At 43.2% G+C, this 13,880-nt stretch overlaps 1 protein-coding gene across 1 annotated transcript in view; it reads right to left on the bottom strand.

The window, feature by feature from the left end:
• Positions 1–5,139, bottom strand: part of LOC144500635 (acid-sensing ion channel 2-like) — a 1,309,014-nt gene extending 1,303,875 nt beyond the window's left edge. Inside the window, exon 1 of the mRNA XM_078223890.1 lies at positions 4,024–5,139. Coding sequence (XP_078080016.1) covers positions 4,024–4,584 — 561 coding nt within the window. The 5' untranslated portion in view covers positions 4,585–5,139. The remainder of the gene's footprint in view (positions 1–4,023) is intronic.
• Between the last annotated feature and the right edge of the window lie 8,741 nt (positions 5,140–13,880).

Raw genomic sequence — 13,880 nt, 5'->3', positions numbered from 1 at the left:
CACTAATTCTCAATCCTCCGGTACAGTGCTGCCTTTTGAACACCACTTTCAAAAGAACTGGGAGTGAGGGGGGGGGGGGGCGGAAACAAATCACCAAAGAGATCCCATTATGCAATTATTCTCGGCACCTTGTATGAAATTATCAATGCTGTGCCAAAATAAGTAATTTTCAATTTAGAGAGACACGTAATTTTCTTACAGTAGAAGATAGTCACAACTTAGGGAATTTTATTGAATCACATCAGTCACAATAGTGACTGGGAAAACTCAAATTAATTTGGAAGAATTGAATGCGTTCCTTTACCTGCAAAGGCACCAGTCGGGTTGTTCACATGACTAATAACTATTTGCATAAATTGTAAGGGTTTGCAATGTGGACTAAGTGATCGAAGTACGCACATATTTCAAATAGCTTTGGGGCAGGTACTGGCAATTTATAATTGCCATGACTAAAGTAAGGGAAATTGAGTATAAGTTAGCCACACAACGTGCTTCCGCAGACATTGTATTCACTCAGCTTCCCCGTCACTCTCAGGGACATGTTGGCAAACATTTATGGGGAAAATTGACCAAATCAGGTGAATGTGATCATTGTAGTTACAGAAAGGAGGAAAGCAGCAAATTACTGATTTGTTTCACTAAACCTCTGGAGCTTATTGTACATCATACTTGCACACGCAACACCCCAAGATCGGTCCTTCAATTTGTCAGTAAAGATAGTGGGAGAACATATGCATTGTATTTTTATGAGGACATAAAGAGAATAATCAGTGTGGACCCCTGGTCGGGGATTTTCATACTAACTTTAAAGTTAAAGTTCAAAGTTAAAATTTATTTATTAGTCACAAGTAAAACTCACATTAACACTGCAAAGAAGTTACTGTGACATTCCCCTAGTTGCCACAGTCCGGCGCCTGTTCGGGTCAAGGCGCTAACCAATACATCTTTCAGAATGTGGGAGGAAATCGGAGTACCCGGGAGGAAACCCACGCAGACACAGGGAGAACGTGCAAGCTCCACACAGACAGTGACCCAAGCTGGGAAATCGAACCTGGGTCCCTGCGCTGTGAAGCAGCCGTGCTAACCATTGTGCTACCGTGCCGCCCCCTTCATTGAAGTGTTAATGCCTACTTGTGACACTAATAAATAAACTTTAACTTTGGTAAGCAGTTAAAACTTTTTCGCTGCTGTAATTGTGAGCACAATTGCCAAGTGTTTCTGCTTTTACAAGAGTTAATTTAGTAGTGATAGGTGGCTGAGTGCTTGGTGTGAAATTCCTGCTGTCCATGTTAACATTGATGTGGAGATGCCGGCGTTGGACTGGGGTGGGCACAGTAAGAAGTCTCACAACACCAGGTTCAAGTCCAACAGATTTGTTTTGAATCACGAGCTTTCACTGCGCTGCTCCCTCACCTGATGAAGGAGCAGTTCTCCGAAAGTTCATGATTCCAAATAAACCTGTTGGACTTTAACCTAGTGTTGTGAGACTTCTTACTATGTTAACACTGTCTCCCTCATCAACAAGAGCATAATAATGTGGGACAGCAAAACGAATCTCGCAATAAACTGTAACTCATCATCAAACTTCATTTGTCGAAAGACCCGGATCTTCCTCGAAGTAGTAATCATTGTTAGATTGCCGCTCTCCTGGAACATTTCCATGCCTTGACGCTGCGCTACATTTCTTGCTGGATCTTAAGCCCAGCTTCTCCAGAAATGCAGAGAGCTATGTCTATCAAAGAGCTCCATCACAGTGCTGTAGCACCGGGCAGGGGGAACAAGATACAACCTCTTTTTACATCACTCGCTGTCATATGGTAAGTTTAAGGATCCAGTGTTAATATTAGTGCAGAGGGATTGGATGAATGAGTGAATGGGTAAGGTGATAGGATGGGTAGCGTGGATGATGTAAGTTGTGTGGCTAACTTATACTCAATTTCCCTTACTTTAGTCATGGCAATTATAAATTGCCAGTACCTGCCCCAAAGCTATTTGAAATATGTGCGTACTTCGATCACTCAGTCCACATTGCAAACCCTTACAATTTATGCAAATAGTTATTAGTCATGTGAACAACCCGACTGGTGCCTTTGCAGGTAAAGGAACACATTCAAGTCTTCCAAATTAATTTGAGTTTTCCCAGTCACTATTATGACTGATGTGATTCAATAAAATTCCCTAAGTTGTGACTATCTTCTACTGTAAGAAAATTACGTGTCTCTCTAAATTGAAAATTACTTACTTATTTTGGCACAGCATTGATAATTTCATACAAGGTGCTGAGAATAATTGCATAATGGGATCTCTTTGGTGATTTGTTTTCCCCCCCACTCCCAGTTCTCTTGAAAGTGGTGTTCAAAAGTAGGGGGATTGGTTGCCAGATAGGCAGGTGGATGACATGGTAGGTTGGTTGGAGGGTAGTCAGGTCAGGTCAGGTGGGTAATTGAGTGATGGGTATGGGGAAGGGTAGGGGGGTTGCGGGAGGGGATGGTCTGGTGGTTGGGAGGGTCAGCGGGGGAGTCAACAGGTCAGTGTACGTAATTGGAGGGTCAGTTCTTAAGTTCCCAGGCATTACATTTCAATTTTTCTGTCAAGCGTTTCCTGGGTAACTATTCAGTTATGTCGCGCAGAACTGTCTGAAGTCTCCGACTCTAGCTTAGAGAAATTCCCGGAGGGGCCCAGGGAGCAGAGGACTTGCCCGTCATAAGTTCAAACTTCCTGGGAATTCCCAGGATGGTCAGCACATTAGAATTTCCACAGGGTCTCGATGTGCATCTTGGGTCGCCCATCTGGCCTCGACGATCCAGAGACAGCAAGATCTGGGCCAATATCTTGTGGCACGCAATGAGAAACACATTGTCTTTTATAAAGGATGTGGAATACAGCCTGGATCACCTTAGAGTAAGAGTTGGACAAGCTCAGTTCCTGGGACAGTGAGGAGTAATCTGCACCAAGAACTCTGCATCCACACTATCAGGTCGGAAGCTATAGCAGATTCCCACCATACCGCCCACTACCACGAGCGATATCAGCACATCAATAATTAAACAAGTGAATATGGCATTTCTCTGTCCACTATTATTCAGAGGCAGTAGGCTGTTTAAACTGATTAACACATCCATGGAAAGAACAGGCAAAAAGGACTGTCGTGTGAAGGTGCAAGGCATTTGTTGATGTCAGTAACAATTTTGAGATTTACATCTACTGCAATACTAGCTCAATACAGCTACCCTATTTTTGCCATAGTTTTAATAAAACACTTAAGCACCAGACACATCAACAATATAATGACATGATGTTGCCGAACATGTCATTCTGCCCTCTTCTGTACATAAACATGCTGATGTGTCATGTAGCAAACTGCAAAGGCAATATCACATCCTTAATACAACTGACATACCACCATAAATGATGTAGTGACACTCCTAATTATAGTACAATAACTAGGGAAAATTCTGATCACAGCTCCAAACACAAGCAGCCAACAACTCACTCAAAGGGCACACCTGTGACGTGGAAGCCGCCCAGTGAAAGGGTCAGAAAGACGCTCCACCCAAACCAACTATTCTAAGGCACGAGTTTTAGCTCTCACACAAATTCTTACCACAGCAGCACCACTACAGACTCTGAACCAGCAGACTTTCATGAGTTAAGTTGTTCATTTCTTTTACACACTCAGAGAAATGACAGTCACTGGTGAGATTATTTATTCTATTCATATTGTCCATCTCATCGATGGAAAAAAATTTTGCTTCCGTATTTTCAGTTTGCTAATAAAAGCAAAAGAAAAATCTGCGTGTTGGTGCCACTACTCAGATGAAGTCCTTATTGAAAATACTTAATGAGTAAAACTTTAAAAACATCAGGATCCAACATGTGTCACTAACGGATAATTTGCACGCGTTTGCATCACTAGTCTCTTCGATGAGATTTATGTTTTTGTGACAGCACCGACAGGAAGGTCAATGAAAATAGAATCAAGAGAACTGACTGAAATGGGCCCAGAGTCAAACTTTTACTCACTGTTTTGAAGTCTTTATGAGTGCATCGAAGTCCCCGGAACTTGCAGTACAGCATCATATCCTTCAGACTGTGACCAACCCGATCGTAAAACTCACGCATGTTGAATACCCTCGGCTTGTAGTGGGTGAAGTCGGCTTTCTTCTTGAGGGCTTTCAGCACAACGGGATCCGCCAGCTGGGGGTTCTGGATCTCTAAGTGGACATTGAGCAGTCCCAGCAGCTCGCCAGCATGGTACAGATCATTAACGGTCAGCTTTGAGAAGCGAAATTCATTCAAGTTGCAGATAGTGACGGCAGGAAAGACCAGGTTGTTTGTGGCCACCTCCTCCAGCTTGGCCACATGCGGGTACGAGAAGTAAAATGCCACCCGCTCTGCACATTCCACCACGAGTAGGCCCAACGAGCCAATAAATACCACAGTCCACATGAATCGCCGCATGGTCATTGGTCCATAGACAAATATATGCCTGATTCCATGAAGGGATGAAGTGTTGGCAAAAACGTGGATGCTGGAAGGCTGAAGGCTCCCCACACTGCCTGTGCTGTTCTCCTTCTCATCCATCTCTTTATTTATGTATGTATGTGTGTGTAATTAAACCAGTCTTCCAGCTGCTTAGTGCACTAAGAGCTTCAGTTCATCAAACAGTTGTTTTGGTTTTATCCTGAGAGCTCAGCTTTGGCTGGTCTGTACTGCCCCTTTTGAGTGGAAAGAAAAGCTTTTTTTTTTACAGCAGATAGAAGCAAACTCTGGCTTTTGACTTCCACAGCACCATCAAGAAGCCTTCGTCTGTTTGGAAGCAGCGGGGATGGAAAGCCAGGGTGGGAGGGATAAAAGATCCCACCAATCGTAATAAGGATTCTTCAGCTGACAATATCTGTGATGAAACACTCAAACCACGAAGCAGCTTGCAGTCCGTTAGTTCGTGTAAATGCTCTGCTCAGTGTCCACAGGGATGCCAGCCTTGTAGATGATGATTTATTAGAGAATAGTCCCTTAAATTGATTGCCTGGTTTTCTTTCTCTTTATGTTGCTTATTGTTGAACTCCAACCATCTCTGGGTACTCTCCTGAAGCTGTCAGTATGATCCAAGGCTCCTCGGGCTGTAGGAATGGATTGCTGTATCAGAGAGAGAGAGAGAGATAGCAAACAGAAAGGGAAGGAGTGAGGAGGAGAGACAGTCTGCAAGTAAAACAGCAGCAGCAGCAGCAGCAACAACAGCAGAAGGCTCCACAGACTCACAATGAGCACATTAGTTATATTGATACCCCAAGCTTACAAGAACCTTCAGGCAGAAACAGTACTCCGATGTGAAATAGGGAAAACAAAAAAAAAGGTACAACTTACAATTTGCATGTATGAGAACTTTAAAGGCTAAAGCTTAGAGGAAATAAATTCAGTTAAAAATAAAATAAACCAAATAGTCAGTACTTGATACTGAGAGCAATTGACATAAGCAAGCACTCATTGATCTGTTGCATCTGGTGCACGTCTGTGCGGAGTTTCAGGCTAAATACATCATCCATTTGAGGGAATCACAACACCAGCTTCCAGTGGTGCCTGACTAGGGGCTTACCGACCAGCAGAGCAGAGGAGGGGAAGCCTAGATTATTGCGCGTGCAGGGACATTTTTATATTTTGTGGAGTTTATAGTCGTCACTAATAGGATTAAAACCAACCCTTCTAAATAAACTGACTGTATCTGCTTGGCCTGAATTAACCCTGATTCAGGTTTGTGGCATCAGTCAGAAACGTTACATTAACCTCCTCGGAGACAAAAAAAACAGCTTTGATTTTGCCATTCTTAATCCATTAAGGTAAGTGATTCTGAGCAGCTGAATAAATGCGGTAAAACTATGCCACACTGAATTGCAGAGAGTGCTCCAGTGAACTTATTGGCTGCATTTAAGACATGATCTTGAATCCTACATAATTGGAATGATAATGGATTATTACTCCACAAGGAGTAAGTACAAACAGAGGTTATTCAATTTAGATGCTACTATTGGCTTTAATCTGTTCTTACAAAGGAGACAAGACCACGAACGTGGTCACTTTGATCTCGTCAGACACCGAGTGTTGTCGGTTTTGATTTAATTTGTTTTGGGAGGAAGTTTGTTTGAGAAATCAAGTGAGACAACCATTACCCTGTCAGATTATTGGATTGCATTATTACCCTTCCACGCTGTTGGTCGCAAGTAAGGATGTTTCATAAAGGCACTTTAATCCGTTGCAATGTGCCATCTGCACATAGGATGTTCCTTTAGGGCCAGATGGACTCACTGGTGTAGATGGGCACATCCTATAATCAATATTTCCTGGTAAGATTCCATCAAAGCAGCAGAAAATAACATGCTTCCTTTTTTTTTTACTTCTGTTATACACATTCTTTGAAGCACAACAGAAATCTGAATGCATGCCATTTAAACTTTGACAAAACCAATTCAAAATTCTAGGCATCATATTTTCTGAGACTGGTTCCGAGGTGGAGGGGTGCCAACTTCACAGAATGAAGCAAAACCTGTATTGATGATTCATATGTAGATTCAAAGCAGTAACAGTGGTTTGCCCGCAAAACACATTCTGTACCATCGTTTACAAGTTCAGACTTTTTACGCATCTTACTATGTCTCCCAGCATCACTGAGGAAAACAGGCACATAAGGATGAAGATATCTTGCATTATCATTCTGAGCCCAGTAAGTTGTCTTGTGCGCATTTTTAAAGTTCTGCTTCCTGTGGCTGATATTTCGTCATTTTAGAAGAGAAGGAGATTGGAGTTGTCCACCCACACACCAAACCAAAAGGTTGCGAGGGTCATCTGGAACAAACCACTCAGTTATAGTGCATTGTGGAGCTTGATTAAGAGTTGGCCCCAGTAGTTCAGCAATCCACCTCCAGCAGGCCACCATCGCAACAACATCCATATAATGCCTTTAATGTAACAAAATGTGCCCAGTCTTGCAGAGAGAAATGTTATACGGCAAAAGTCCAAAGATGTGCGGGTTAGGTTGATTGGCCAGGTGAAAAACAAAATTGCCCCTTAAGAGTCCTGAGATGCATAGGTTAGAGGGATTAGCGGGTAAATATGTAGGGGTAGGGCTTGGGTGGGATTGTGGTCGGTGCAGACTCGATGGGCCGAATGGCCTCCTTCTGCACTGTAGGGTTTCTATGATTTCTATGAAAATGTGACACCAAGCCACACAAAGGGATATTAGGGCACATGGGAGGTAGGTTTTGAGAAAGGAAAAAGAGATGCAGAGGGGTTTAAGGGGGAATTCCAGGGCCGAATCAGCTGAAGACACAACCACCACAGTGGCACAGTGGTTAGCACTGCTGCCTTACAGCGTCAGGGACCTGGGTTTGATTCCCAACTTGGGTCACTGTCTGTGCAGAGTCTACACATTCTCCCTGTGTCTGCGTGGGTTTCCTCCAGGTGCTCCGGTTTCCTCCCACAGTCCGAAAGACGTGCTGATTAGGTGCATTGGCCATACTAAATTCTCCCTCAGTGTACCCAAACAGGTGCCGGAGTGTGGCGACTAGGGGATTTTCATAGTAACTTCATTGCAGTGTTAATATAACCCTAATAAATAAACTTTAAAATAAACTAATAAATAAACTTTAAAACTTTAAATCAATGCTACAGCAATTAAAATCAGGAATGCTTAAGATGCAGGAGTATCATAGATATCTGAGAGAAATGTATGGTGCTGTCAGAGGTTACAGAGATAGGGAGAGACGTGACCATGGAGGGATTTGAAAACAAGGATGAGAATTTTAAAGCCAAGGTGTTACTTAACTGGAAGTTAGTTAAGTCTGCAGTACACGATAGGGGAATGGGATTTTGTGCAAATAAGGACATGGACAAAGTTTTGGCTGACTTCAAGTTTAAGAGGAGGAGAATACAGAAGAGTAACAAGCAACTCTAGAGGTAACAAGGGCACGAATGAGAGTTTTTAGCAGCCAACAAGCTGAGTCAGAGGATGTTGCAGAGGTGGAAAGAAGCATTCTTAGAGTGATGGCAGGGATATGTGGTCAGAAGCACATCTCAGGGATCATCACATCCAAAACTGCTTCATATCTAAACTAAAAGTGACATTAAAGTTACATTTTCAGTGAATGCGTGTAATGTAACTTTATCAGCAAACATTCTTGCTGGTCTATTGGGGTGGTAATCAAGTCAGAACTTAGGAAAGACTTCAGGTCCTATTCATGACAACTTAAGAAAAGACTGCTGCTAATTGGGGCTGAAAAGGGGAATCTGGGATGAAAGTAGGATCTTTGTACTGATCAAATTGGAGGTCCCACCATTGATGATTTAGTTAAGTGAATTACGTTCATAGTGATTAATGCAAGATTTAAACTCTCGCAATCAAAATTTAAATTCAACATTCACAACAGGAATGGGGAAATTCCTGACATAGCAACCAAATAGCATTGTTACCTTTGTGACCCAAATTAGTACCTTTTCTGTGGTCATCTAAAGAAGGCATAGAGCATTACTGATCAGATAGACTTGTGGATCATCAGTGATTACTCTAACAGCACTGACCAACCTCACATACAGAGCACAATTGTTGGTTAACAGTTAGCAATGTGCATATCTATTTAAATCAGAAAACCGAGGGACCACATGTTCGCGTCACAGTCCCCTGAAAATGTTAAAATACTGGCCACCCCCTACATCAATCAATCACCCACAAATTCTAATGAATATTTCTGTTTGAAAATCTAATGAATACAGAATTTATTTTTTCGCTCAGCATAGATAGAAATAACTTCAGAAGTCCCCACATGCAAATGATCAGAGACGATTGCCAAGACAAGAGGTGATTAGGAAAAGAGCATTTATGTATTCTTCCATAGGATGTGGGCATCGCCAGCATTTATTGCCCATCCCTAACTGGTCTTGAGAATGCCACCTTTTTAAACCACTGCAGTCCATGTGGTGTTGGTACATCCACAGTGCTGTTTGGAAAGGCGTTCCAGGATTTTGACCTAGTGACAGTGAAGGAAACGTGATATCGTTCCAAGTCAGGATGGTGTGTAGCTTCAAGGGTTGCAGGTAGTGCTACTCAGACTGGTACAAGACTTTGCCAGACTAATATTAATATTTCCGGATCAATTCATGAGGATACCTTTTAAAATTTATGTTTGATACCCAAAGTTCTATTTGCGGCTGATTTTGGTTTTCGCGAAATTAGGTACAAAATTCTAATTTCTATCCACAAAATGTTTGGACAGCTTTTCTTTTGAAGGGAGTGCAATATAAAGTCAACCACTGGGAGGGGTCTTAACATGCTTGCACTAGAACCCGTACAAATGTTTTCATCATGTTGAATTGCTCTGCATCATTGCCCTTTTACTTGTGTTAAATAATGTCCAATGCAAACATCTTAATGATCCCACTATCATATTCCCTGGGACAATAATACGAGTTGAATGGTTTCAAGTGCTTTGATTTATTAAATAGCGTAGGCAACTACAATCATGACCTCATTGCTTTGATTGTGTTTAATTACAGTAACTGAAGCTACTTTATTGATCTCGGTGAATTCTTTACCACTTTCACACACACATTGTAGTTTTGCCAGAATTGTTTCAAAACTATCCCTTCATCACTCTCAATTATCCACCCTATGCTTAGGTCGGAAAGGAAATATTTCCCTACGAAATCTTGAGCTACCAATTTAGTTACTAATTGGGATGTTTCTCAGCAAATGCTGACACAAGTTAATTTTTGGTGTGACGAGGGGTTTAGCAAACGTAAATGAGGATTCAATGAGAGCAGATTTTAATTGTTCTTTGAACACTAGATTAATAATAGAATGCGTTTCACAATGTTAACGTTCCACTATATTAATTACGGTTTTAAATGAAGAAGTCATTTCACTGAGTGCTAACATTTAAATGAATGTAAATTGTGCCTTTGCAGTGAGAGACTAACATCTTTGAAATCCTTCATATATAAAAAAGTGCGTGCAATAAAATACTTACACGTGAAATATCACAGATCAAACCATTTGCATCATATTAACGATAGTAGGACGCACAAGACAATGTAGCACATCATTCTTGAAACTGTAGACAAGATTATATATCCAGGCTATACTTCCTGGATTGGAATGTATTTTATCTCAATGTAAGTATATAATAAAAGGCTGCAAGTCGAAGTAACTTTCTTATTCCTTCATAAAACATCCTCCTCCGTTCAAGACAAACTTCTTTCATCATGTTTTAAAAGTCTGGCTTCTTTGAGATTTCAAATAGTCACTTACCTAACTGCCAATGTTTGACTGGAACAACTCTTTATTTTATATCCCAAATAACTTTTGGGAGTCTTCCTGGATTTCAGATAATAAATCAACCAAATTTAAAAAGAAAGCTAATCAGTCGTTATGGGGGGGGATTCAGCGGTCCCGTTCGCCACTGGCAGGAATCCTGGGTTGTCCGCTGAATGGGGGAGTTGGGCCCAAAACGGGATTACTGCCAAGCGTGAACGCGTTTGGGATTCACCCGGCCCACCATGCCAGCCTTGATCGGGTTCCTACCCAGGGCAGGCAAGAACCCAACAATTATGTAAAGCCCCTCATTGTAATCTCATTAGCGGGCTGGACAGTACATTCAGCGGCCTCCCGCTATTTACTCACCTCCCCAGTGGGAAATACACCAGCGAGCTTTGGTGTTGGTCAAGACCAACATGGACCTGGCATGTTGGACCCCGAGGGGAGTCAAGGAGGTAGGCCCTGTGCCCATGTGACCCTCTGCCACTGACAGGCTGCAGAGGGAGGATCCCCCAAGGGTCCTGGGGTTGGGTGGGCTTGGTCTGGGGGCAAGGGGTCGCCACTCTCCTCCGGGATGGGTGTCTCATGGCGGGACTACCCCTTCTAGTCTTGGGAAAGGTGTTGTTCAGTTTCAGGATGGTAAATTCGGATATCATCCTGGGGTAAAATACTCAAATTGTCTCTATCCTCTAAAAACTTTGAAGTTCCCTGGTCACTTTAATCTCCGTTCCCCCTGGACAGCTAGAAGGCTTTCAAATCACTGCAGCCTTCCATTCAGCAGAAGGGATTCCCTTTCTCTCCCTAGAAAGCTGCAGGTGTGAGAAGATCCCTTTCAAGTCCTCTGACTGACAGAAGTCACCTCACTTTCACAAGAGGGCAATTCCCTTCTCCATAGCTGATCATTCAGCTCCATTGTTTTCACACAGAATTTATTTTAAGTCTCTGAGCCTTCATGGAAAGCCAAAAGCCTTTGAAATACCTTTAAACCCTCTGAAAACATTAGTTTCCATTCAATTTCAGTCTCATCCATTTAACTCTCATTTGATTGACAGTTTAATGGTTTTTAGTCATCCTGCAGTCAGATGTGTTTATTTAGCCTTCCCTTCAAGTTTGAATGCAAATGAGTAAGAGCAAATGAGTCCTGGCTGTCCTTGCTCAAAAGTAACTATGGGCTAACATGGAGATGTGGCCGGCAAATAAGGAGGCAACTTGTCAAGTTTCCCTTGATTGGAAGAGAGATAGTGTGTGGGGGATTAAAGAGGTCTGGCAGCAGTTGACTGCAGCCTTTGTGAGACCTCACCTGGGTGTTGTGTATCCTGTTTGTTTCCTTACCGAGGGAGGAATTAATCTCATATAAAGGGATTGCAACCAAGGTTCACCAGATTTATTCCAGGGACTGGGAGATTATCCCATGAGGTGAGATTGTTGCAGCTCCTGATAGAAACATAGAAAAACTACAACACAAAACAGGCCTTTCGGCCCCACAAGTTGTGCCGAACATATCCCTACCTTATAGGCCTACCTATAACCCTCCATCCTATTAAGTCCCATGTACTCATCCAGGAGTCTCTTAAAAGACCCTATTGAGTTTGCCTCCACCACCACTGACGGCAGCCGATTCCACTCGCCCACCACCCTCTGTGTGCATAACTTCCCCCTAACATTTCTCCTGTACCTACCCCCCAGCACCTTAAACCTGTGTCCTCTCATAGCAGCCATTTCCTCCCTGGGAAAAAGCCTCTGAGAGTCCACCCGATCCATGCCTCTCAACATCTTATATACCTCTATTAGGTCTCCTCTCATCCTACGTCTCTCCAAGGAGAAAAGACTGAGCTCCCTCAGCCTATCCTCATAAGGCATGCCACTCAATCCAGGCAACATCCTTGTAAATCTCCTCTGCACCCTTTCAATCTTTTCCATATCCCTCCTGTAATGAGGCGACCAGAACTGAGCACAGTACTCCAAGTGGGGTCTGACGAGGGTCTTATATAGCTGCATCATTATCCCCGGACTCCTAAACTCAATCCCTTGATTGATAAAGGCCAGCACACCATACACCTTCTTAACCACCTCCTCCACCTGCGGGGCCGATTTTAGAGTCCTGTGGACCCGGACCCCAAGGTCCTTCTGATCCTCTACAGTACTAAGAGTCTTTCCCTTTATATTGTACTCCTTCATCCCATTTGACCTGCCAAAATGGACCACTACGCATTTATCTGGGTTGAAGTCCATCTGCCACTTCTCCGCCCAATCATGCATCCTATCTATGTCCCTCTGTAACTTCTGACATCCCTCCAGACTATCCACAACCCCACCAACCTTCGTGTCGTCAGCAAACTTACCAACCCATCCCTCCATTTCCTCATCCAGGTCATTTATGAAAATGACAAACTGCAAGGGTCCCAGAACAGATCCCTGGGGCACACCACTGGTGACCGACCTCCATTTAGAAAAAGACCCATCTATACCCACTCTCTGTCTCCTTTGGGCAAGCCAGTTCTGGATCCACAGGGCAGCAGCCCCTTGGATCCCATGCCCTCTCACTTTTTCTAGAAGCCTTGCATGGGGGACCTTATCGAACGCTTTGCTAAAATCCATATAAACCACATCTCCCACTTTCCCTTCGTCAATGTGTTTAGTCACATTTTTGAAGAACTCCACCAGGCTCGTAAGGCACGATCTGCCTTTGACAAAGCCATGCTGAGTATTCTTGAGCATACTAAACCTCTCTAAATGCTCATAAATCTTGTCCCTCAGGATCTTCTCCATCAGCTTACCAACCACTGAGGTTAGACTCACCGGTTGGTAATTTCCAGAGCTATCCCTATTCCCCTTCTTGAAAATAGGAACCACATCCGCAATCCTCCAATCCTCCGGCACCTCCCCCATCTCCATCGACGATGCAAAGATCATCGCCAGAGGCTCTGCAATCTCTTCCCTCGCCTCCCACAGTAACCTGGGGTACATCCCATCCGGACCAGGTGACTTATCTATCTTGATGCCATTCAAAGATTCCAGCACAACCTCTTTGTTGAAGTCCACATACTCAATCTTTTCAGTCCACCGCAAGCCCGCAGTACATCCACCCAGGTCCTTCTCCTCTGTGAAAACCGAGGCAAAATACTGATTAAGCACCTCTGCCATTTCTACTGGTTCTGTACAGATTTTCCCGCCTTCACCTTTTATAGGCCTTATTCCTTTTACTCTTCACATATTTATAGAACGCCTTAGGGTTTTCCTTAATCCTACCTGCCAAGGCCTTCTCGTGACCCCTTCTGGCTCTCCTAATTTCCTTCTTTAGTCCCTTCCTACAAGCCGTATACTCATCTAGATCCTTATCTTCACCAAGCTCTCTGAACCTTTTGTGCGCTTTCCTTTTCTTCTCAACTCGGTCCTGCACAGCTTTCGTGCACCACGGTTCCTTTAACCTACCAATTCCTCCCTGTCTGCTTGGAACGTTGTCCTGTAGAACTCTAGACAGACATTCCTTGAAAAACTGCCACCTCTCTTCAGGATATTTTCCCGAGAATACCTCCTTCCAATTTACTCCTCTAATTTGCTGCCTTATGTCTTCATA

The sequence above is a fragment of the Mustelus asterias genome, chromosome 11 (genome assembly GCF_964213995.1).
Source record: "Mustelus asterias chromosome 11, sMusAst1.hap1.1, whole genome shotgun sequence".
Taxonomy (NCBI): Eukaryota; Metazoa; Chordata; class Chondrichthyes; order Carcharhiniformes; family Triakidae; genus Mustelus; species Mustelus asterias.
This window is presented reverse-complemented; position numbering and strand designations above follow the sequence as displayed.